Here is a 25324-nt window from a genome sequence, read left to right as displayed (position 1 = left end):
TAAAGACACCTTAGATGCATAATTTCATAGACACTGACAATTACAACAACATATCCGCTGAATCTCTATGCCAGTGTGGGAAAAACTTCTGAGACCCCAGCTCTCCCAATATGCAGGTGTTCAATGTTTAACTACTATTACATATCTTAGCGCATTTAGACTATGTAGTCTTCCTTTTATCATATTCAATTGAGATGTTTACCCTCCCCTTTAAAAGATGTACTTTAGGGTGCCACTTGCCATGTCTGAATGGCCAGCGCCACTACTTTGCACTTTGGAGCCATTGTTGACATAAGCCCTGGGATTCCGTGAGAATCCACCTGCTGTCCACGGTGGTTACTAAGTAGCAAACAGAGAGGTAGTGTATCCAGCTTTGATACACTGTACCAAAGAGTGACTGGCATTCCGTGCAGGACAGGCGAGATGAGATTTTATCCCTCTGTTCAGAAAGGTGCACAACTTAAAATGTGTGATCTGTAAAATTCTAGAATTTTTTCCTGAATATTTTTGAATTCATTAAAAAAAAAAAGTCAACCCGTATATAAGGGTGAACTGTTGCTTATTGCTTGGGCAGGAGTTAACTAAACACCTGTTAACTGATTAGTTCTAGACATTATGACAGCTCCTAACTTTGGGTCCCTTACCCAGCATGGGCAAGAGGTAACATTCAAGACAGATGCAACAGTTTTGCTGACAGGAACTAGACACTTCACCATCTCCCAACACCTGCTCCGCGAAAGTGTTCCAAGTCAGGTCACAGAAACAAAGGCCAGAGCAACAGGAGGGCTGCGCAGCTGACACCTGGCACTGGCACCAGCTGGGGTTCATTTTATTCTGTCAGCGCGCCCACTCCACCCAAGCCATACCCCACCCTCAGCCTACAGCACCAGCTATTCAACAGGAGAAGCCGCCGCTTCCTGGACCATTTCTTAGCGCCCATGAATATTTATAGAGGTATCAGAGATGAGCCGGACTAGAAGCATGGCCGAGATAAAGCACCACTCCTAAATCTGGGGAAAGACAGAAGCAGCCTGGGGCCAGGAAAAGCAGAGCATTGGGAAGTCCTGGTGGGACGGGAGACTGGCCTTGTTCTCTGAACAGAACTCCCACATACACATCTGCTTTTTTTTTTTTTTCATCCACACCACCTCCCCTCCACAGAAGGAGCTTCCTGGTTTCTCTCTAACTTCAGTAATGAGATTCCTCATGTATACACTCTGAAGGTAGCCCGTGACCTCAACACTCTCTGGTTTTCAAGTTACGAAAATTGACCCTACTTTGTATCAAAAGTACAATACTAAGTCAGGTTGTGGTGGCGCATGCCTTTAATCCCAGTACTCAAGAGGCAGAGGCAGGCGGATCTCTGAGTTCAAGGCCAGCCTGGTCTAGAGAGAGTTCCATGACAGCCAGGGCTACACAGAGAAACCCTGTCTCAAAAACAAAACGAAATGGAAAAGGAATTACCAGAAGTCCCCGTGTGCCTAGTGCTGTGTCTCCTCATGGGTCTTCTGCAGCTGAAGTAGACAACTTCACCTTCACTGCGATTTGGATGTAAACAAACCTGGGAGTTGATGCTATTCTGACTGAGCTCTATGACACTTCAAAGCAACTCCGGAACCTCACGAGACCGCATTGGAAAGCAGATGAGCACCTGCACTCTAGGACATGGCTGGTCTCTTCTGACATCTACACCAAGAGCAGCCAGAGTGTTCCATGCTGACCACACCCCCCCCACCCTCACCCCCAGCCCCACCCTGCCCTGCCCAGGCTCTAAGAATTATGAAGCATCAGGCTTAATAGTGTTGCTTTTCCAATTGAGCAGTAAGGTGGGTGAACAGAGGGTGAGCGCAAATTAGGAAGGAGTGTTTAGGCTCAGTGAGTCTCTCCAGATAAATGTTGGAAAGTCATTAAGTTAGTTCATTCCCCCGAGGACCTACACAAAGCATACATTACTAAGTGAATTGGCCATCGCCATGAATAGCACTACAGCTTCATCAGTGCACATCATTGCTCTACATAGAAATGACAGTGGCTGAGTACATGGGAATATAAATAATTTCTTTTGATGAGGCTGCCAGTGCCAAGGACAGCCAGGGAGAGAACAGCTAGTTCAAATCTGCTCCCTAGTGTGCCCCCAAGCATACATATCTCCTGTCAGGATGTTAAACTGAGTTCGTTCCCCAACCAAGAGATAGAAGTCTGTATTCTGCAAAGGTCTAGGGTAGTTCACACTCAAATTAAGTTCGGAAAATTAGGACTAAGGTTCTCTGTCTTTGGCTGAGAGTTAGAATCAGCTGGGAGGCGGGGTTTCAAATATCACCACTCTCTGGCCTCACTGGACTAACTGGCTCAAAATCCCCTTCAGTGAGAGTTGACAATAGCAAGCCATAAAGCTTTGTAGGTGCCTCCTGGGTTCCTTAACAGCTGGCAACCACCCCAGTGGGCATGGGCTCATTTCACAGCCTCCTGCCCAAGCATGATGTTCCATTAGTCTATACGCACCACAGCTGGCACTGTGTCCCCCACCAGGCATACAGTATACCTCAGGCACTTCAGTGCCAGAACGGACATGTCTGACCCAAGGTCCAAGAACTGCTTTTATTTAAAATGTATATGTTTCCTAAAAAGACTAATAAAAAAATATAATACTTGTAATAACATCCTACTAGATTCAAATCCACAACTTTACATAAGATGACTTCATATGGGCTTTTGTTCAGCTAAGGACACTTCCTGTACGGATTGAGCAGCTTTTTGAAGATGGGCTTTTAACCTCGCTGGAACTCAAATCTCTCCACGCCTTTCTTTCCTTAATTTACACATGGCTGTCTATCCTGAAAGGGGCTAGCAGGATTGCATGAGGGTGAGTGTCCCTGTAGTTGGCCATAGCTTTGTTGCCAAGACTTTTCCAAAACTGAGCAAGATGCCCGATAGGGTATTAGAGAGGGTTTGTTAAGTGTCAGAGAAATGACTTATGAAAGAAAGGCGGGTACACACACAAGGCTGAAGATTGAAAACTACCAAAATGGAAGAAGAGAGGCTGAAGCACACCTAATACTTGAGACACACTGGAGATGAGGGAATTTAACCTGTTGCCCATCTGTTTTCCAAAGTGCCTGGAAAGAGAAAAACAGAATGGGCCAGGGACAGCAGGCCTTTAGAAGAGAGAAGTCCTTAATGACCCTCGATGCTCAGGCATGCCTACCATAGCTGGTACCTACTGAGACTTCAGCGCTGTTGTCTCCAGTGGGACAGGGAAAGGCCATCAAAGCAAACAGGCTGTGGGACACAGATGGAATGGCAATCTCTCTGGAAACAAGTGGACGAGATGGGCTTTTCTGAGTTTGCTCTATCTCTGGATGTGGCATAAAACACTTTGAGGAGCAAAATTCTTAAATATAAGACATCAGGACTCCCAAAATGTGTGAACTAACTCCCCCTTTATGTTAAAAAAAAAACATGTAGGAAAATGCTTTTCCACCTGGAGTCAGCATCCTCCTAACACTCTGCATGTGTTAGATTCACTAACAGAAAGTGGAAGAGTCCAGACATTCAGAGCTCAGCTGCTGTACTGGCTGAAAGCAAAATAAAGAGGCTAATGATGAGCAGTTTATATTAGTCAAGGTATAATCACAAGGAGAACTGATGAGTGGGCTTCAGCCTGGGCTCAGGCAAGAGGTCTCAACAGGTAGCAAGCTGCTGGCAATCAACCCCCACATATGATGGGGCCTGCAGGCTTCTAATGCTCTCCCTAACTTCCCAGTGTTGAGGCTTTTGCTCAAAATTCCTAGATCTTCCCTGTAGCCATCCCTAACTAACAAAAACTGCAGCCTGCAGAGGGGATTGAAAAGGCTTAGTAGGGCCCCCTTAATCTCTCCTTTGTAACTCATAATACAACAAAACGCTCTCGAAAATCGTAGGTACATTTAAAACTCTCTGTTCCCATACGCTCAACAGACAAGTGGGAATCACTGAGTAGGCAATCCACCGGAGAAGCGAGTTCTTTGAAAGCTATCCGAGTTAAGAAGAAGAAAAAAAAATTGTAAGCTTCTGCTTTCCTGAGCCAACTTGCTGTTGACTCACTCTACAAAAATTAGCACATTTTCTACTGTATTCTAAACACAACACTAAAACTGGAAGGTCTGGCTCTCCTGCCCCAGGGCGCAGTGAACCTTGTATTTATGATGAGATGGGCAGGGATCTGAATGTCAAAGAGGAGTATGTCTGCTGTAAGAAAAGAGTTGGCTGTGTAGTGACAAGAGAGGAAAGGTAGGGACCTAAATAGCAATAGAGTTCTGGGTAGCTCGAGAACCATTCGGGGCAGGTAGAGGGGGCTCTTCAGAAATGCATATGGAGAAGTGGTGGTCTTGTCTTCCAGAGCTTAGCATGGACAGGCTAGCATCCTCAGTGCCAGGCCTGCTGAGGAAGAAAAGTGAGAGTGACCCACTTCTAAGGAAGTCCTGGGGCCTAGAGGGCAGCCTGTTGAGGTTAAGTACCCAACAGTATTCTGTTGGCCAGTGATGTAATCACGAAGTGGTCCAAGCTTAGAGGCAGAGATATCATCGAGACTATTCATAGGCCTCTTCTGTGGCTGTAAAGAGAGAGGAGGAACCTCAGCCTTTTCACCAACCTTCATGGTCAGAGGAAATGTAAATGTAGTCTAAACTGTAAGCAATGCAATGTTTACTTATTCCAACACAGAATCTGTTGGTATGCTTATAAAGCCAAGAGGAAACACTGTGTTCTAAGGCTGGTGTTCAAAATCTATAGTATTTCAAGGAATAAGGATACTTGGGATGCTCACTGTTCATTATTTCTGGTATAATGCGTGCTTTATGAGCATCTTCTCAGTTTCAGCACAGACTAGACATGGTCTGGGCTCCTACCACCGCTAGCTTAATTACAGTTGCTGCCAGTTCCATCCGAATAGCAATGCACTCATTCATTCTGTGTGCACATCTTAAGACCAAACACATCTCCAGCTGACAGTTCCAGGGTAAGCACAGAAAAACTGATCATTTTATTCTTCTGCCGTACTCCTTCATAGCCATGGCTAAGGGACTCTTTAAGCTACATCCAAAGGACTTCTTAAATCTTAAAGTTAGAGACTTAAATCCTAAGTCTTAAAGCTTTCTTGATCGCCAGAAAGATAGGTGTTGAGTTCATGGCAGTTAAAAGGATTTGCGAGTATCACTCAAGAGGGTAGTTGAGTAGTAGTCAACATTCACGTGGTAACTCTCATCCTTAACAAGATTCTTACTATTTAGTGAGTCTCCAAATGACAGGTAATTAAACTCCTTAGCCCTTAGGGAATTAGATTGTAGAGTCAGAAGACAAGCAAAACTTCATCACCTCTCTGTTTGTCACTGTGTTTTACAGCAAGATATCTGGGCTGGAAGTTAAGTCACCTGCCTTAGATGACAAGTGGCCTAGGGTTCACACTCACAAGCTTCTTGGTGACGTCACTGGAGCAATCTTTGAAAGCAAACTCTTATTGAACCCTAATGCACAGTGCTTGTAAATATAAATGCTGAGATGGACAGCCTTTATTCCTCACACTAACTCACAGAACTATGTGGGATTTTTCTTGGCATCTCATTTCCACTCTCAACCAGTAGCAGAATGAGTAATTTTTCAAAAAAAAAAAAAAAAGGAATTCTTGTATAGAAGATGATTAAATGTCTGCATTTGGCCTTGGAGGGAGAAGCGACAATAGTTGTAGTGTTAAAACCCTTAATTCTAACCAACTGCTGATCTTGTATCTTTAGCTAAAATGAAAGAAGTCAGCAAACTCGATCTAGTCATCGTTCCAAACCTACTGTGGTCCAGAGGACAAAAGTCATGGCCAAAAGACTTCAACTCTTCTCCTTTATAGGGATGGCACATTAAGCCCTAGTGACCAGAAAGTGGCCCAGGAACTGACTGGTGTGATTTCCCCTTCAAAAGGGTACCCTGAAGGGATAATTACAAGAGAAGAGAAGTGTTTCTGCTGCCAGCCACCTGCATCTCCTGGGCAGCTGACTCCATCCCTCTAAGCTTCAGGTCCCAGAAACGGAAAATGAGATGATTTGCAATTCTACATAGCTATTTCTTGTATTTCTGCACAGCTATGAAAACAGGTATTGAGACAGATTATGCCAAGCAATCCAAGTAACCTGAGTCAGAGAATAGAACCGCGATGGTATATAAAACCTTATATGCAAATAGGAGGTGTGGATGAAACCTGGGGTGCATACATTATTCAACATTTGAATTTATGTAACTTTCAAACAGAGCTAGAATACCCTGATCTTTATTCATTCTACAGGGAACTCAAATAAGCAAGTCTGTGCCTGGCACGGAGATTCATGGGAGATTCCTAAAGCTCTGTCTCCTTTTCTCGAGGGGATAAAGACGAAGAGGTACATAGAGTCAACACACTTACATACAGCAAGTTGAGTGCAGGAGCCTGTGGCTTATTTGGTCCCATCCCCATACTGCTCATTGTCCCTACAAATGAAAGATGATCCATTGCAAGGGTACAAATACCTGTCCTTGTGACTCTGTTGCTACTGACTACCTAGCGAGAGCCCTGGGGTTTGTAAGTGAACCAAAGCAGCAAGTTTCATGGTGCATTACTTACCACTAGAGAGCAGCGCAAAGTCCTGGGACCTGCAATCCTCCCAACTTTTGCTTTTCAATCCTGACTGTGCACAATATATATGTAACTTACTTGCAGGTCTCTGCTGCTTCTTCAGTAAGATGCTCCTAATGATAATACATTACTATGCTTCATGCATGACGAAACACAAAGATTAAATGAAACAGTGAGATGCTGCTTCTGATATAACGGCTTTGCAATTACCAGCTTTGGTTACTGGTTCTATTATTAGGTTACAGTCAGTCTGCTCAGCTCCACACAGCTTAACCATACTTAGGATTCTTTTTTTAATGTTAGCTTTTATTTCATTGCAGAGTAATGAGCAGACTCTTAGAAGCTTAATGTTTAGAAATGAATATATAGTAATTTTTGCTAGACATATACACAGTCAATTCTTGTTATTCGTGGTAGTTTTACATTTTGGCCGGGGACATTCAACAGTAAGTTATGAGATGCTGCTATTAGAGGAAGCTCATGAGCTTGAGGTCACATTTTGATCAATGGATCAACACATAATCTTGTTGTATCTTTGTTTATGATACATTACTTAATGCACACAGTGAGTCCATGGCAAGCTGTGTTCTAACCAAGGCTTAAAAGAATCTAAACTATTGCTTTTTATCCCTTGAGGTCATATCCACCTGTTTGCCCTAGGGACATTAAACAGCTCCTCAGCACATCCTTTGGGACAATTATAAACGCCAGAGTCAGTGGGGAAAAAAATCATAGTCAAAAGGCTTCACCCCTCAATAGGCAGCGAAAGACCTGCTAAGGGTATGAGAGCTGAAAGTTGAAGGCTAGAGTGTGGCCTCATTCAGTCTCAGTGTAGACCTTTCCTATGGGGGTGACTCATATCTCTCATGGTTCTGTACACATGTGGGAATAACGACAAGCTGCTAAGGAAAGCCAGTGCATTTCAGTGAATCCTTACTCATCAACAATAAGGGCTGACTGTACGCTGATATACACTTGTTTATATAAGACAGTGTATTCACTCTGTACTTGTGGTGGGCATTACACCAGGCTTTTCTGCATGGCTTGCCTGCCTTATTGTATTCCTTCTACAATGCATTTGAGGGCTGATGTGCAAACAAAACTTATGAACACTTGCATAGGTTACCCAGAATTTAAAATTGGGTCTGCTTTCAGAGGCTGTGTTTGTGTCTTGGATTCTATTCTATACCATCAATTTATCAGGAAAGCCTTTTGAGAAACCAAGAGAATGAGCAAACAGGTCCACCACTGTCTTTGAAGTTTAACTAAGGCTATTCACCTGAAAGTGAAGCCATAAATATTTAAACACCTATCATTATTCTAATGTTTGCTCCCAATTTTAGACATCCAACAGATATGTACTCAGTGTGCCAAAAACTATGGCGAGCACCGCAGCAAGACTGAGGAAGCAACACCATGGTCCCAGCTAAGTATGTCTCAGGACTTGTCTGCAGGGACTGGTTAATACAGGCACCACTACAGCAACTTCGGAAATGAAAGAAAGGCTATTGAGAGCGCTAGTGTCATTACTGTCAGGCTAATGATGTTTGGGAGTTATACAAAACACTGGGCTCAAGATCTACCTTTTCTGTGAATGATAGATGCATTCATAAAAGCTTCCAGGTGAAACAGGAGCCCGAGGGGACAATGCATCAGCAGGACAGATCAGGCTCTTCAGGAATAGCAGCACTCTACTCCGGAGCATCACACTACAGGCTTGCTTCTCATTCTTGCATTTTGTAGCCTGGCCTTAAAATGATGGCTACATTATACCTACTCACAATCAACTTAATGTCTATGGTAGGAGGTAGGTAGGTTTCAGATCAGCAGTGTGTTTGCCACAGGCATTAATGAGCCCTCTGATGTGAGATACACTACCACCTACTCATTCAGACTATGTATTCATGAGCTAAGTTTTTTACTTCAATTTATGAGAGAACATGGAAGACACCTGGAAAGATGCCTTTCTGGGTTTCAGATTTCCAATGTCATTCTTCCTTCTTCCAACAGTATTTTAATCATATTTTTTTATTTCTTGATGTTATAATATAATTACATCATCCTTACCTGTCCTTTCCTCCCTCTAACCCTTCTCAAATAACCCCTGTTACTTTCTCTCTCTCTCTCTCTCTCTCTCTCTCTCTCTCTCTCTCTCAAATTAATGGACTTTTTCAATTGTTGATATGCATATATATGCATGTGTGTATGTATATGTACACACACATATATCTGTATGTATATATGTATATATATTTATTTACATATGTGTGTACACATGGTAGTATATGTGTGTGTGTGTATATATATATATATATACATATATATATATATATATATATATATATATATATAGAGAGAGAGAGAGAGAGAGAGAGAGAGAGAGAGAGACACCATGCTTGGTTACTTGGGCTCATCTTTCCTGCACAACAACCTGCACTTTTACACTAAGATTTCTCATTGTGTAGAAACTAAACATCAAGTTCTATTTTCCTGTCATCCTCTATCATGAAAATCATGGCAGTCAAGTTGGTGTCTCTGGGACTGCACCAGAATAGAGAATGACTATAGAAGATATGGCTTCTTTATGATGTGAGTTTATAGACCAACTGGCAAAGTAAATTAGTCGAGTGGATTCGCCTTGGACAACAAACAATAGAACAGCTCGTGTGAAAAATTATATGTCCCAGAGAAAAGTTCAGAACCATGTAAGTAAAAATAGCTGTTTCAAGGATGGACAGAACGTTTATGGTGCTCTAATAATGTGGCAGAGGTATTGTCCAGTCTTGTTATTCAGCTCATATAATCATCATAACAAAGAAAAGGAGGTACTGAAAAACCAAGTTCTCCCCTAATTCCTGGGACTCAGTTAAGGCTTAGGCAAAGCCACAAGTCAGGAGGGATCCCAAAGACTAGTGGAGTCTTATAGAAGATTTAGAAGGGTGGGGAATACTTAAGATACACAACAGGAAGTGTGAAGATCATGTCAGATGTGGAACAGCTACAGGGAAGGCACATTCAGGAGTCAGGGTTCGAAAGGTGTCCACTACATTTGAGAATGCATGTTAACAAACAAGGGGAAATGGCAGCAGCTAGTGTGGGGTACTTATGGCACGCTTTCCATACCAGGGAGACCAGCAGGCATACTATCAGAAAAGCAGTCACCAATGGCCGTACATAGGGGTGTGGGAGTAACTGTACCTGAGGAATAAGACCCATATGAAGGTACACCTCCAGCTTCTCCAGCATGCCCTGCCCACAGTCATGGCTGCCCTTAGGATGCATCTGTGGGTACCAGGACAACATGTAAATTGTACATAAGGGCAATAAGTCAGTCACTTGTTGGGCAAATTATCAGTTACCCACTGTGCCTGTGACAAACTATCACACAGTGGCTTCTATAACATACATTTGTAATTTTACCCTTCCCCAGGCCAGGCACATGAAACAGACTCCACTGGCCAAAAGCTGCATTGTCAGAACTACACTCTTCAGTCAAGTCCAAAAGAGAACTCTTGCCTTCTCCAGCTCCACCAGCACCCGAATCCTGGTGGAGCCCCCCCCCACTATATCACTCTGATGGACCCCCTCTCTCACTTTGGAGTACAGATGTGATTATATGGGATCCACTGGATACTCCAGTTTCAAAGTTGATGAGCTAACCTGGTCATTGTAATTGTACCTGAAACTTTGATTGTCTGTTGTATAGCATGTCCATGGTCCTGGGGAGCATCTGTAGAGAACATTATTTTACCCTCGGCAGCCTGAGATCATGATCTTGGGGCGCCACCAAAATGAGACTTGATGTCATCTACTTTGCCTTCTGGGAATCGTACTGCACAGCCATCGGCTCAATGTAGCAGGGCAAACCATCCATACAGGAGGCCAGGAGGAAGTCATCATGTAGCTCACAGCCTGCAGGATGCCTCTGGCCTGCTTGGTACTCCCCCTGTAGCACAGGCAGGGGAGGAGTGTCTCCCATGTGACCTCTGGGCTTTGGTATCAAGCTTCCAGCTCTTGAATCACTGTTCTTACTCTGATAACAGAGATAGTTCTATATTCCTGAGCTATAGATCCCTTTTGGAGTTCCCAATCCTGGCATCTGATTCCTTATTTTACCCCAAGTTTCTGTCTTTAAAGCTACTCCCCATTGTTTCTACTTGCTAGTCTAGGGTTTTAGCTCCTGTGTGCTGACTATATCTCTTGCCTCCTGAACGGTTTACTTACTGAATAGACCTTGACTGCCTTCTTGGTTCCATGGCCTTTCCCATCCTTAAGTCCTCAGTTACCCCGGCCCCCCCCCCACACCTTTCATGCTCACCAGAAATGCCTCCCCCTTCCCAGACCCTGCCTCAGTCCACAAAAACACAGCTCAAACGTTCTTTTCCTAAGAGCTTCAGTGCAGTAACTTCTGTGTTCTAGACAAGGCAGCAGAAAAACAAATCAGAGGCTCCGAAACTGGAAGGGAACCAAGCGCTTCCCTCGCAAGAACCCGCCAGAACAGCGAGATATATGCAGATATATGCACAGCAGTGGAACACAACAACAGATGAGAAGACTGAAGCTGGGGAGGGAAATGTACCAACCAGAAAGGACGAACCTGAGTCCACTAGCGCTGAGCCTGAGCTCCAGTCCCTTGTCCCTGAAGTCAGTGTTCTCAGCCGTCCCGTCAGTGGCTCTGCCTGCAAGTGGCAGCAGGCAGGGAACAACAGGTTTAGAGGGCTTTGAAAAGCCATCTAACCTAAGCAGTAATGGTGATGGAACCCCAGCTGGAAACGCCTCCAAGAAGCAGCCAGCCGACCCTGCACCAACAGCTCCCACACTGCCACACTGCCATAGAACCTATCTGAGCATCAGCAGACACTTCCTCGTCTTGAACTCCCACCTAACCTTCTGATCTTCTGCCTATTCTCTGGACATATTGTTGCTCTCAGGCACATGAGCAAAAACATATGCACACAAAACACATGCTCCACAAATTATAGCTTTTTCCTAGGATAGTGTTTAAGACTTCCCCCAAAGTGATGTATTTTACATTCTAAATAGTCCCAGTTCTTTTATTCATCCTCCAAGAAGAGAATTTTCATGGCATTCTTTTCTTATAGTTTGGACCCTAAATTCCTCCAAAGATCCACGCCCCTCACACTTGTGAAAAGTGGTAGGCACTACTGAGAAATCTTTAGGTTGTTAGACATGCACCTTTGAATAACACCATAGGATTTTTGACACTTTTCTCTTCCATGCCATGAGAAAGGCACTTCTGCAGTGATATCTAACATTCCTAGTAGAGGCCTAAAAGCAATGTGAATTTCAAGTCATGGATTAAAATGCCAAACCTGGAATCCCAAACACTGGGATCCCTGTCCCACCCCCACCCCCACTCCCGAGTCCCTGCAAACACTGCAAGTCATAGACTCTGCTCATAAGTTCTAAGAAACCAAACTCACCCTAGATTTAGAATTCAGTAACAGCCATTCACAGTAGTTTTAGTCCTTTGGGACTCTGCTCTAAGACAAATCTCAGGATGCTGATTACACTAGGAATACCCCTATCTCTTTCACTGTCCCTGCCTCCCAGAGCTCTGCCACAACCCATCAGTCAAATCAGTGAGCCTCTCAATCTTGCTTTGCAGCCACTCCAAAGCACAAAACAATATCCAGCAAGAATCAGGCTGGAGAAAACAAAGGCTGAGTGGTAGATTGTGATTTAGAAATCACCTGCTCTTTTAAATCTTGCATTTTCCCCTAAGATTTTATTTTCTATAAGGGATGAGGGGGTGGGGTGGGTCTTGAAAAGATTCAAACATCAATTTACTTTTTACTTTTAAAATAATTGTTTTTAATTAAAAACTGTCTGTATGCCCTTTGAGAGGCCAGCTGTAAATCAAAATGTCATTGTCTTGTTGCTATAGTGATAGCTAACTTAAAAAAAAACTTTCTTCTACTGTCTGGCCTCTCTTTGCAAAGCCTTATTTCTCTGGTCTCATTGCAAATGACATATGACAGTATATGTCACCCTTCCCATCTGGGCAGGGTCGGCACTCCAAGGTCTTTGGCCTTATGAGCCACTTGGTGGTCCAGCATCCCTCATGTTGCTTTTGTCTTCATAGCTGTATCCAGACCAGAGATACTAAGACACAAACCAAGAAGATGTGGGACTGGCTTGTATTCAGTGGGTTGGCTATGCACTTCAGAAGTTGTGGTAAAGATGTTCTCATCTGAAAAAAAGGCAACTCCAAGGGCAGTGGGTCCCACAGAGCATTCACTTGATGCATCTGACACAAGTACAGATGCAGGGGGGAGAAGCAGTGATTCACAGATCCTGACTGCTCTTCATTTGATGAAATGGCACAGAGAATGCATGACCTGTACTCCAATTATGACTACTCAAAGAGCACCGGAGTTTTGGGAGGCTGTAGTTCACAACATGGCAGCATAAGAGGCATGCCTAATCAGGGAATTGCTTCTCTCTAGCATCACGAACCAGTTGACTGGGTTTCACATGTCGGTTCTTATTTTCTTTTGCTTTCATTACAGGTAGAGTTTCAGAGCCGGCTAAGCTTATTAGGCAGCACTAGCCCATGTGTACATGTACACAGGGAAACCTCGGGACTGAGACTTCTCAAAACTGCTGCTAGGAAAGGCTGTGGCCTGAAAGGGAAGGCAATGTGATGCCAGGCAAGGACTCTACAGCAGCTCCTGATACCCTAGCTTGGGTCTTCTCCAGCTTCTAGGTTCCTGTCCTTGTGATAACTGGGTTTGCACTTTAGATCACACACTTCAACCAATTCCCTAAGCCTGGGACCAGGGTCCTGCTCTGTTTCCTATGCTCATTCTCCAGGCTGATACCCGATCCTTAACTCATGGGTGGTTACCTGCGATCCTCTTAATGGGCATCTCTTTCCATCCTGAAACCCTGGGACTGCATCCAAGTTTCTTCTGCTCATGACTTCAGGTGTCTTCCTTATCACTCAAGTTTTGGGCAGCCACACTAGCATGCTACCCTTTGTCCCCTCCATGTTGTGACATTTGGCCTGGGCCCACAGCTCCCATTGCCTACTTCTGCATGCTTGTGTGTTCAGTAGCTGGCACATCCCCAAGCCTTAGGATCAGTCTAGCTTCTCGGGACTCCATTATTTTGTCTGTGGTTGTCACCTCCCAGGATCCTTTCTGCTCAAAGCAGATGGATGAGAGGGTATTTAGAGGGAGAAAAATGGATGAGAAAAAGTCTAGGATTTGACAATTGGATTTCCCTGTTCCCCAGTGGAAGCCTCAAGCTGATAGTGTAATCTGTTCTTTCCAGTTCCCATTCTGTTTTTGCCTAACAGGTTCTTTGATTTCTGCCAACTGCAAGGGCTAGTTCAGCACCATGGACAGCAAGATCCAACAAGATCCAAGTCACTGAGCTAGTGCTTATGAATGGTCTCTCTCTCTCTCTCTCTCTCTCTCTCTCTCTCTCTCTCTCTCTCTCTCTCTCTCTCTCTCTCCCCTTCACCTCCTTCCCCTCCCCTCGTGTGTGTGTGTGTGTGTGTGTGTGTGTGTGTGTGTGTGTGTGTGTGCGTGCGTGTGTGTGTGTGTGTGTGTGCATGAGTGTTCTTTTTTACTGTTTTGTTATATCTGTTTCTGGGGGTATGCTTGCCATAATGCATGTATAAACCTTTACACATATACTTTATAGTGTATGTAAAGTTTAAGTTCTCTCCTTCCACCACAGAGATCCTGAGGATCAAACTCAGGTTCTTTGGCTTGGTAGTGAATTTACCCTCTAAGCTGTCAAGGCAGACCCTGTCTCTGGAATATATTGAGAGTTAATAAGCTGCCCTTGAGTTCTATATCCTTGTTCTGTTACTGTCTGAGCTCAGGAACATGATCTGGTCCTTGTCTTTCTTGAAGATGGATACAAAATCACAAAGAACTAGTTTTGTTTGGGTTTTTGTTTGTTTATTTGTTTGTTTGTTTTTGTTTTGGCATGTGGTAAATTTTAATGCTGAAATAATAATTTTCCCATTTGCTAATTAATGTGATAAACACTTCCTCCCATTACTACCTCCAAATATACTATCTCCAAAAATGAAATTTAACAGCAGTCTTCTCCTTAGGCAAAGAGAACACATGAGCTAGTTACTCATTCACAGAAAGAAAAAAAACCCAGAAAATTTCCAGTGACTCTTTCTCTGGTGTGTCTATTTTAAGAGATTTGATGATGCGTAGGTCACAGGGTTAGTGTCCCAGCCTTTCAGAGAACAAGTGTCTCAACAGAGCGCCACTTGTTCAATGCGACATCACGCAGAGGTTCCAAAATAAGCTGCACTCGTTTCCAGACAAAACCGCTCTACACCTGAATGTCACATCCACCTCCAAAACCACAATATGCTGTACTCAAACTCAGCTGAAAAACAAAGCAAAAAGAGTCCTTGCTATTTGTTAAGCAAAAGAAGATACTTGCTGAAGAAATACACCAGTGAAATAAAAGCCAAGCATTGTTTCAGACACTCATTTCCAAAATACCATTTAAAAATAATTACACCCATGATTTATGCACGATACATTAGACAGCAAGATAAAATGCACTACTAAATTTTAATTGCACTGCAAGAGTAGACATAATGAAAAATATTCCCTAACTTCTTGGGATTATAACCCAGTGCAGTAACATCTTCATCACAATATAAATCTTGTCCAAACAGTTTCAGTACTCCTGAATCATAAAAAATATTTTAGTTTTATGAGTTGGTAAGCCTCTGAAGACATTCTTTAGTTAAGTATTTAGAAGGTCAAGTAATCTGTGATCAATATTTAAGTTACTGATCAAAGTTAATAGAGTCGAATCATAGCATCTCCAGTAATGATGACAGGAATGCCATAAATACACACTTGTCTCCAAACTAAAGTGGCTGTAAAGACTATGGCTTTTATCTCTGCCTCCCCTACACCATGCAGTGTAATAATAGCCTGCTGTATGTAAAGCACACATGTAAAGAATGGTACTTGGTTTCCACAGACACTGGCAGGAACCTACCTCCTATGCAACGTGCACACCCACACCTATGTGGAATACACGCTGAACCTGGGAAGAGCACCACAGATGTGCCACTTACATGATATGTGATCAATGTGACAAATATCCTGAAGGATGTAAACGTTGGATAAAAGACTCTGTACACGCCCATGGAATCGCACTCCAATGGTCGGGTGTACCCAGGCTTCCCATCCATGCCGGTGGGATTTGAATGGCACCTGCCTTCAGACCCACAAAGCTTGTGGTTTCTGAAGAGAGGGTGATTTGTGTGACAAATGCAGTGTGTGGCTCTCACTGCTGGCCTGGATCATTGGTTCCCACACATACCTGTGGTTTTCAATGGAGGTTTCTCTCCTAGCAACAGTTTTAACCTTTTGGCGTGGATTTTGCCTTGGTAATGTGAGTCGGCCACCACAGCTGATGTAAAGGACATGTTACAGAGTGTACAGCACTTATTCTTATCCACCATGTCAGCATCGCTTCCCTGCAAGGGGAAAAGGAGAAAGACAGTGTCACCGAGGAGCTCAAGTCCCATGTCATGAGATTTGTCTACTGCTGACAAGTTTATAGACTTAGCTTCCGCTCTTCCATCGTTTTCTTCATTATGATTACCATCAACTTAGTAATGTGCGTTTACTGCAGTGGCTACATGTACAAGACACTGGGTTTATAGGAAACTTTGCAGATACGAGTTACCCAAAGAAAAATGGAGTACACAATGAGGAAAAAGCACATTGTCTGGCTCTGTGAGGAGAGCAGTTGGTAATTGCACACATTATACTCATTAAAGTAAGGAAAATATCAGAGTTCACATGGCCTGAATTATTTAGCAGAAATTATCATTTGGCATTCAGCTCTGCCTTTGCCAATTTTAGCCTCACCAGGATACATGGCTGCAATGTGCAAGTCATTTTCATAAAAACTTTCTCTAAGGACTTGAACATTTTTCATACTTAATTTGCATATCTACCGTAGAACTATGATGACCACACTACCTGAATTTTCTGGAAAGATTTTGTGTAATTTTTTCCCCTTTTCTTCAGAAAAGGCAATTGCCTAAATGCTGCACAGAATGCTTAGTCCGGCTTAATTTTTATGCCTTTGTACGGTTTAATGAAAACGAATCGTGAATCAGAAAAAAGCAACTCCTTTGTCAGAGCATGTGACATAGCCATTATGTGTGTGGGTCATCAATTACTTCTACGCTTTCAGAAGATTAATCCCCTGCCTCCCCTCCCACCTCACTGGAAATTGAGGGTACAGCAGGCTCTCAGATAAGAAGTCAAATCTGTTCCTCAGTGGAACCACAAGAGCAAGGCAGGCACCTTGTTGTTAAAGGACAGGCTTAACCAAGTCTCTAGCCCTACAATAGTCCCTTCTTAGAGACCCAGAAAGCCCAGAAATGAAATTTAAAATTGGATGGACACAAGGAGGAAAGTGGGGAAAGGATGGAGGGGGCAGGGAAAGTATACGATTTTTACATAATTATGTCTGTCTGTGCTGCTGGAGAGTTGCCCTACACACATTATGTGGTACATAGAAAAGTAACTCCTTCCTTAAGGCACCACGTGTGATATCTCTGATAATTAGTTTTTGGTAGGTGGGAAGACTGTGTGTGTGTGTGTGTGTGTGTGTGTGTGTGTGTGTGTCCAAGGTCTATGCTTATGAGGTAAGAACAACAAACTGAAATGCCGAAATGCTGCGGGTGAGGCATGGCAGGCAGTGTCAGGAAGTGGACCCCACAGGGCCACGTTTCCTCACGACTCTCTCCTCTGGGGGAGCATTCTGCCCTTGCCAGAGGTAAGCTAAGGTGCTTGGTGTTTACTTTCAGGTAAAAATAAAGGCACAGGGATTTTTACAATCCAACCATGGAGTTTACTCGGTGATAAAAAAACAGTCCAGGCATTAAAGCAGGGTGGTTGGCTCTCTCTCATTTCTCCAACTATGCCTTCTGGGAGTAGAGAGTCCCCTAGAGGGGAACAGGCCCAGAAGTACCAAGCAAAGTCAAATCTCAGGGCTACTGAAGAAGTACACTGCATCCACTGAAGAGGAAGGGGCTGGGGGTGGGAGGACAGAAAATTAAACTGACAACACCCTCCACTATGCGCTAGGCATATTACTCCTATGCTGTTTTTTCAAATGTTAAAAGATTTTGAGATTATAATATAAATACAACATTTCTTTCTACCCTTCCCTAACTTGAGAACCCCCATACACCCGTCTTTGCTCTCTTCCAAATGAATGGCATCTTTTGTCATTGTTACCCCATGCCTGTGTGTACACGTAAATACATATATATTCCTAAATACAACCTGCTCGGTTTGTACATTATTTGCAGGTATGTTTTTAGGGACTATTGGGTATTAGCTAGCCAACTGGTGTGTTCTTCCCTAGGTAAGGGTTCTTCCTCCCACTCTCAGCTTGACTTGGTTCTTTGTGTAGGGTTTAGGCTTCGGAGGTCTTTCCGAAGTCTCCTTTGGCATTTCTATTGTTTACGTCTTTGTTTAGACCAAGTTTAGGTAGTCATGCTGGCAGTACATCATGGATGCTGTTTCTGGTGTTAATAGAAAACAGTCTCACATCTAACTCCCTGGTCCTCTGGCTCTTGCACTCTCTCCATATCCTCCTCTCAGGGTTCCCTGGGCCCAAGGTGCAGGAGTAGTCTACAGATGCGCCCACCGGGACTTGGCTCCATGCCTGCAGTTTGTTTGGTTATGGCTTTCTGTAATAGTCTCCCCTAGTGCTGCAGAGGCAAGTTCCCTGCTGAGGAGTGGAGACTACACTTATCTATGGATATAAGGAGAAATATTCCAATGATTGTTAGGAATTACACTGGTTTAGTAAAGTAGTGCTTGTAGGCTCTCCTTCAGTGCCCATGGCTTCACGAACACTGACAGTTATGAAGGTTTCCAGCAACAGGCACGAATCTCCCTCTATTGAGTAGGCCTTGAGTCCAGCTGGAGAGCTGTTAGCTACTGCCGAGGTATGTGTTGACACTAGCGCACTCTGAGGGCCATCATGCCGTGTGGTCATTGATGGCTCATTGGCATCACAGTTGATCAGGACTGTGTGTTGCCTCCCTCTTTTGGAAGCTTGAATAGCATCCTCTGGTACCATGACAGCCAGTCCTCAGGGAGGAGGTATTCAAGTCAGTTCTAGCTCAGGGGCAATCTGGGCCCTGTTTCTGAAGTGCACTGTTTCTTCAGAAAATGGAATTTACCTTATACCTCTAGGGGACAATCAAGGGCAATTGCAACAGGGTGTATGCTTTGGGAATCTCTTGGACAGCCCTGACCAGCAACATGAAAGTGTGCTTTTCATGAGTAGGATTGAGATTTTTGTAAGGTAGTCTCTGGCTCTCAGAGAGACCAATGTCAGTTGAGACCAAAAAAAAGTTCATTAAATTATATATGCATATTAATATTACTAATTTTTTAGTTTTTAAAAGTAAATAGTATGATTCGTTGTGGTTTAACCAGATACTACTGTTATCTTACCCTTTGCCTTTCTTCTGTATTTACCTCCATCACCCTCCATAAGGTGCTCCCTGTTTTTCCATCACCCAAATCGAATCTCTTGAACAATGCTGGTCCCTCTTACCCTGATCCCCCCTCTGTATTTACCTCCTTAAAGAGCCCCCAGTTTTGCTGTCCTCTGATCAGATCACTAGGACCTAACTCTTCCCTTCTCTGCTGCTCCCCAACTCCCTTACCCTGGTAATGATTCTACTTGACTTTCCTGGTTTCTGCAGTTACTCCAGGCCCTGCCCCTACATCTGAAGATCCAGAGCTAAGAACTACAGGTAAAAAAGAACATTTGGCATTTGTCTTCTGGGTTTGGGTTACCTGACTCAATATGCTCTTTTCTAATTCCATCCATTTACCTGCAAATTTCATGATTTCACTTTTCCTTACAGATGAGGATTACGCCACAGTGTATTTGTGCATTTTTATTATCCATTTGTCTGTTGAAGGATATTTAGATTGTTTCCATTTTCTACCTATTACGAATATAAAAGCAAAGCACTTGGATGAGCTGCTTCCCTTGCACTTCTACATTTTGTTGTAAATTGTTTGGGTGGTGTTTTCCACTCTGACTTGAATAAGATGAAAACTCAAGTATGTATTGACTTACACTTTCCTAATTGCTAAAAGATGATGGACATTTTGTGGGATGTTTCTTAGCCAATATATATTTTTTTCTTTTATGAGAATTCATGTCCCAGGCCTATTGTTTGAATGGATCATTTGTTTTGCTTTGGGTTTTGGTTTTGGTTTTGGTTTTGTTGTTATTCTGTTTTGAGTCTTTTTTCTCTGAGTACTTTCCTCTGGAATCAGTCCTCTGTCAGATGTATAACTGGCAGAGTCTCGCCCATTCTGTAGGCTCCCTCCTCACCCAGTTGACTGTTTATCTATTCTGGAATCAATCCTCTATCAGATACATAGCTGGAAAAGAGTCTGTGCTTTCTCCGGGCTTCCTCATCACCCAGCTGGCTGTTTCTTTAGCTGTGCAGAAGCTTCTTGGTTTCAGGAAGTCCCACAAGTCAACTGTTGGTCTTAATTCTTGAGTAAATGGAGTTGTATCCAGGAAGGCTTTTCCCACACCTGTATCCTATAAGGCACTGCCCTCCGTTTCCTTCTAGCAGTTTTGGTATTCCAGGTTTCATGTTTAGGCCTTTGAAGTTAGTTTCTGTGCAGGACTATAGATAATTTCATTCATCTGCATGTGGACACCCAGCCTCCCCAGACCATTTCTTAAAGACATTTCTTTTCTTCAATATATTATATACACATATAATTTGGCATCTTTGTCAGATATTAAGAGGCTGAATTTGTATTTACTCATGTTTAGGTCTTATATTTTGGTCTATTGGTCTAACATGCTTGCTATCAGTACAGTATTGTTTTTATTAATATGTCTTTCTAATATCTTGCATGATATAGGATAGTAATCCTGCTGGCATTGTTCTTTTTAATCAGGATTGTTTTGGCTATCTGGGGTGTTTTGTAGTTTCATATAAATTTTAGAACACTTTTATTTCTCTGAATAATAAGATGGCTATTTTGATTAAAATTGCATTAAATACACAAATGGGTTCTGATAAGATGGTCACTTTCAGAAACAATTTAAATTCTACCAATATATAAGCATGGGATGCCTTTCCATGTTCTAGTGTCTCTCTTATCTCTTTGTTCAGAGATTGTTAAGGATTTCAGTGCAGAATTCCTTCGCCTCCTTGGTTTATTCCTAGATATTTCCTCTTCTTGGAGGCCATTGTGAATGAGAGCACGTCCATGATCCCCTTCTCTGTATATTTGCTATTTATGTATAAAACAGCTATTGATTTGTGCAAATTGACTCTGTATCCTGCCACATTGCTAATCCTGTACATTATTTCTAGAAGTTTTCTGGTAGAACTTTCGGGATCTCTAATGTACAGTATCATACCCTTTGGTAACAAGGACAGTTCGATGTCTTCTTTCCCTATTTGTATCCCTTTGCTTTCTTTTCTTGCTTTATTGCTTCAGCCAGTGATTTAACCACAATATTGAAAGGGATGGGGACAGTGGACATCGCAGTCTGGTCACTGATCTACAAGAGGGTCTTCAAGCTTTTCTACATTTAGGGTGACGCTGGCTGTGGTTGTTCTCGTATGTAGGTTATACTGAGGTATGCTGGTATGCTCCCTCTGGCCCTACAGTCCCCAGGACTTTGATCATAAAGGCATGCCGAATTTTGTTTACATTTCTGAATCTATTGCAATAATCATGTGACTCTTGTCTTTAAGTGCACTTATGTGGTGTATTATGTTTTTTGACTTTCATAAACATCTCTACATTTCAAAAAACAAAACCAAAGTGATCATGGTGGATTTTTGAGTCTAAGTTCATTAGGGATACTGGCCTGTTGGGGTTCTTTTGTTTTTGTTGCTGCTGGTGCTATTGCTGTTTCTAATATTGTTGTGTATTTATCTGGTTATGGTATTAGGGTGATACCGGGTTCCTAGAAAGAGTTTGGGAGTGCTCCTTCTGCTTCTGTTTTTTGTTTGTTTGTTTGAATAGTTCAAGAAGGACTGGCTGTAGACCTTCCTTGAAAGTATGGTAGAATTCTTCTGTGAATCCATTGGCCCTGGATATTTGTTTGTTTGTTTTAACTGAAAGGCTTTTTGCTACTATTTCAATTTCCTCATTTGTCATGTATCTGTTTAGGTGCTGACTTCTTGGTTCAATTTTAGTAGTTTGGCTTAATCTAAAATTCTTTTTTTTTTTTTTTTTGTCTCATCTTAATTTGAGCCCTCTCCTCATAGTTAGTTAGGCCAAGTGTCTGTCAATTTTGTTCTTCTAAAAAATCTTTTAGAGTTATTCATTCCTTGTATTATTTTCTTTGTTCCTGTTTCATTATTTCTTGCAGTCAACTAGGCTTGGATTTGGTTTGCCCTTGTTTTCCCCACTTTTTGAGTTGTGTCAGTAAATCATTTGTTTTATTTTTTATTGTTATTGTATACACTTAGAGCTATAAATTACACTTGTAGGACAGCTTTAGACATGTTCCAGAGGATCTTTTGTTCTCTGTTTTCATTTTTATTTAATTCTAAGAAGTTCTATATTTCTTTCTTGGTTTCCTCTTTGGAACATTCATCATTTACTAATGAGCTGTTTCATCTCGATGATTTGTGCATTTACTAAAGATCTTTTTGCTGTCAATGTTAAGTTTTATTGCATTCAGAAAGAATACACAAGGAGTGATTTCAATCTCTTTGAATTTGTAAAGATTTATTTTGTGTCCCAGCATAAGGTCTATTTTAGAAAGGCTTCTATGTGATCCTGGAGAGAATGACTATTCGTTGGTATTTGGGTATAATATTCTGTAGATATCTATTAAGTCATTTAATCCTGATGTTTCTTTTTCTAATTTTTGTCCAGATGATCTACCATTGGAGAAAGAGGGGTATTGAAATCGCCTACTATTAATGAGTTGATGTTAATCTGTGTTTTTAATTTCATAAGTAAAATTTTTATGAAATTGGATGCCCCAGAGATTGATGCATACATGTTTAGGATAAGTAATATCTTCTTGGTTAACTGTTCCCTTAATTAGAATGAAGTGTGTCACTCTTTATCTTTTCTGATTAGGATCAGTTTGAAGTCCATTTTGTCAGATATTAGGATAGAGGTGCCTGCCTGTTTCCTGGTCACATCACTGTAATACTCTTACTCTAAGGTAGGGTCTATATTTAACACTAAGATGAGTTTCTTGTAAAGAACAGATAGATTTTGTTTCTTGATCTATTCAGTCATCTTGTGTTTATTTATTGGGGAATTGAGGCCATTGATACTTAAAAATGTGTGATAATGCTGTCACTATATTGTTGATTTTTGGTGTTGTTGTTTGTGTTCTCAGTAGTACTTTGTTTTAATAATAATGGCTTCATATTTTATCATGAGTTTTTTGCTATACTCATTTCTCTCTCTCTTCAGCCTGAAATCATACTTCCTGTATTTTTTCTTAGGTTTAGTTTGTTGGATGTAAATTTTTTAGGGTGCTGATGTTGTAGAAAGCTTTTCTTTCTCCTTCAATCATGGCAGATAGTTTTCCTTGGTATATTTTTCTATATTGGCTGTCACAGTCTTTTAGGACTTGGCATGCATTGCTTCAGGCTCTTCTGACTCTCAAAGTTTCCATTGGGAGATTAGCTGTTTTTCAGATGGTTTTTCCTTCATATATAACTTGTGGGGTGTTTGCTTGTTTGTATGTTTTATATATTTCTTGCTGTTTTCAACACAGTTTCTTCTGTATATTTAATGTTTTATATATGATATGCCATGGGCATTTTCTTTTCAGTTCTTATCTATTTTACATTCTATGTGTTTCTTTTTTCTGTTTGGGTGTGTATGTCCTTCATTTGGGAAGGTTTTCTTCTGTGATCTAATTGAAGATCTAGTCTATATCATTAACTTGGGATTCTTTTCCCTTATTTATGCATATAATGGAAAGCTTTGGCTTTTATGGTATCTCACATCTCTGGTGTGTTCCTTTTTTTAAAAAAAAAATAATATTCCTTTCTTATTAGGTATAGAATCTCTACTTCATCTCCAAGTCCTGAGAGTCTATCTTATGCTTGATTCAAAGGCTTTCCTCGATTTTTCTACCTGAATTACTGACTTCTTAACTTCTATCTTCACTTTAAGATTGAGTCCTCATCAATGTTTCTCTATCCTGATATAATTCTGTTCCAAAGTCCTGGGTTGCCCTCATGACTTCTATCAACCTTATATTTGTGGGTTTTTCAGACATCATTCAGGCCTTTATTCTCCTTAAACTTTTCTCCTCAGTTTCACTGAGCTGTTGTTTTGTGTCTTCTTTTAACTCATTGAATTCTTTGATGAAATTTATGGTTGTTTTTTCAAAATTCTCTGTCCTGGACTCTGTCTTGCTAATTCTCATTGGTAGACATTTCTAGAAGACTGGTAAGTTTTGGAGAGGAGATACTGGCTTGATTCTTTCATATTGTTGTTAATTTTGTAATGAGATCTGGGCAGGCATACGAACTCCTTCTGGTCATTCTGAGATTTGTATGGACAGAGCAGTTTTGGAAAGAAGGGGTGATGTGTGGGAGGACTGGGTCTAGAGGTGGCAAATGGCTTGGGTGGAACGAAGTCAGAGGAGCGGAGGGGTCGGCCCTGGTATACGAGATGTTTGAAAGCTGGAGTGTGCAGATAGATCTGGCTGGGTTGAAAGGCTGAATATGGAATGGGAGGGTCTTGTTGGTTGGAGGATAGGCACTTTCTGAAGCCTAACGTTTCTTTGGGGTGCAGGCAGAGAGGACCAGATAGGTTGGTGTCCTGGTGGCTGGGTTTGCATAGAAGGCATGAATGAGGAATGTAGGGGAACTCACTGGACTAGACCGTGGAGGCAGAGTTGGGAAGTGTATTACAGAGCAGGGTGGTTGGACTGTTAGGTAGGCACAGGGGCTGTTGGTTAAGGTGGAGTTAGGCACAGCCACAGTAGCCTGGGCACTGGCTGTGTGACTTTACTTAGATCTGAAGGTTGTGGGAAAAGTATCAATAGGAAGGTCTTGGGTATTCACAAGGTTAGATCTGGGAACAGGGCATGGGAAGTCTAGGTACTGGGTAGGTTGTGGAAGCAGTGCCAGTCCTACGGTTTTTTAAAGGAAGATTGTCAATATAACAACATGGTTGTTTGAAATATTTTTTGCTTTCTTATCTATTTTATTATTTATCTGTCTTTCCACATATGCTACATATTAGTGTATACATACTTTTAAATTAAGCACAGTGAGGTCATAAGCTTGAACTTAACTCATATTCTACCTTTCTAGATTCTACATACAACTTTGTATGGTTTTAGTAAAAGTCCCTGTTGCTAGGGCTTCAAAATACAGATTTCTCAGACTCAGGGCCAAAGACATTATAGAGAGCATTAAATGTTAAGACTGTGTCAAAATAGTCTCTTAAATCTAAGCATGGAGAAGAGATTTATATTATTTATTTAACACATTTCTAAAGACCTAATAGTTATGTTTGGTGTGGTACCATGGGAATGTACATCAATCCATTGTTATGAAAGATGCTGGTACCCAGATGATGAGGGAAGGAAGAAAGAAAATAAGAGTATACAATAATCAATGTGTTATAGTCTCTCCTCAAACTGTAC

At 42.0% G+C, this 25324-nt stretch overlaps 1 protein-coding gene across 2 annotated transcripts in view; it reads right to left on the bottom strand.

The window, feature by feature from the left end:
* ZMAT4 (zinc finger matrin-type 4) overlaps window positions 1-25324 on the bottom strand; it is a 645949-nt gene that overhangs the window by 362072 nt on the left and 258553 nt on the right. For both annotated transcript variants that reach the window (XM_084759846.1, XM_084759845.1), the window contains exon 4: window positions 15977-16133. In XM_084759846.1, coding sequence (XP_084615972.1) covers window positions 15977-16133 — 157 coding nt within the window. The remainder of the gene's footprint in view (window positions 1-15976; window positions 16134-25324) is intronic.

Source organism: Acomys minous, assembly GCF_964271855.1.
Source record: "Acomys minous genome assembly, chromosome: 15".
In the NCBI taxonomy this organism is placed as follows: domain Eukaryota; kingdom Metazoa; phylum Chordata; class Mammalia; order Rodentia; family Muridae; genus Acomys; species Acomys minous.
The sequence above is the reverse complement of the archived record's forward strand: the minus strand, read 5'-3'. Positions and strand labels throughout refer to the sequence as shown.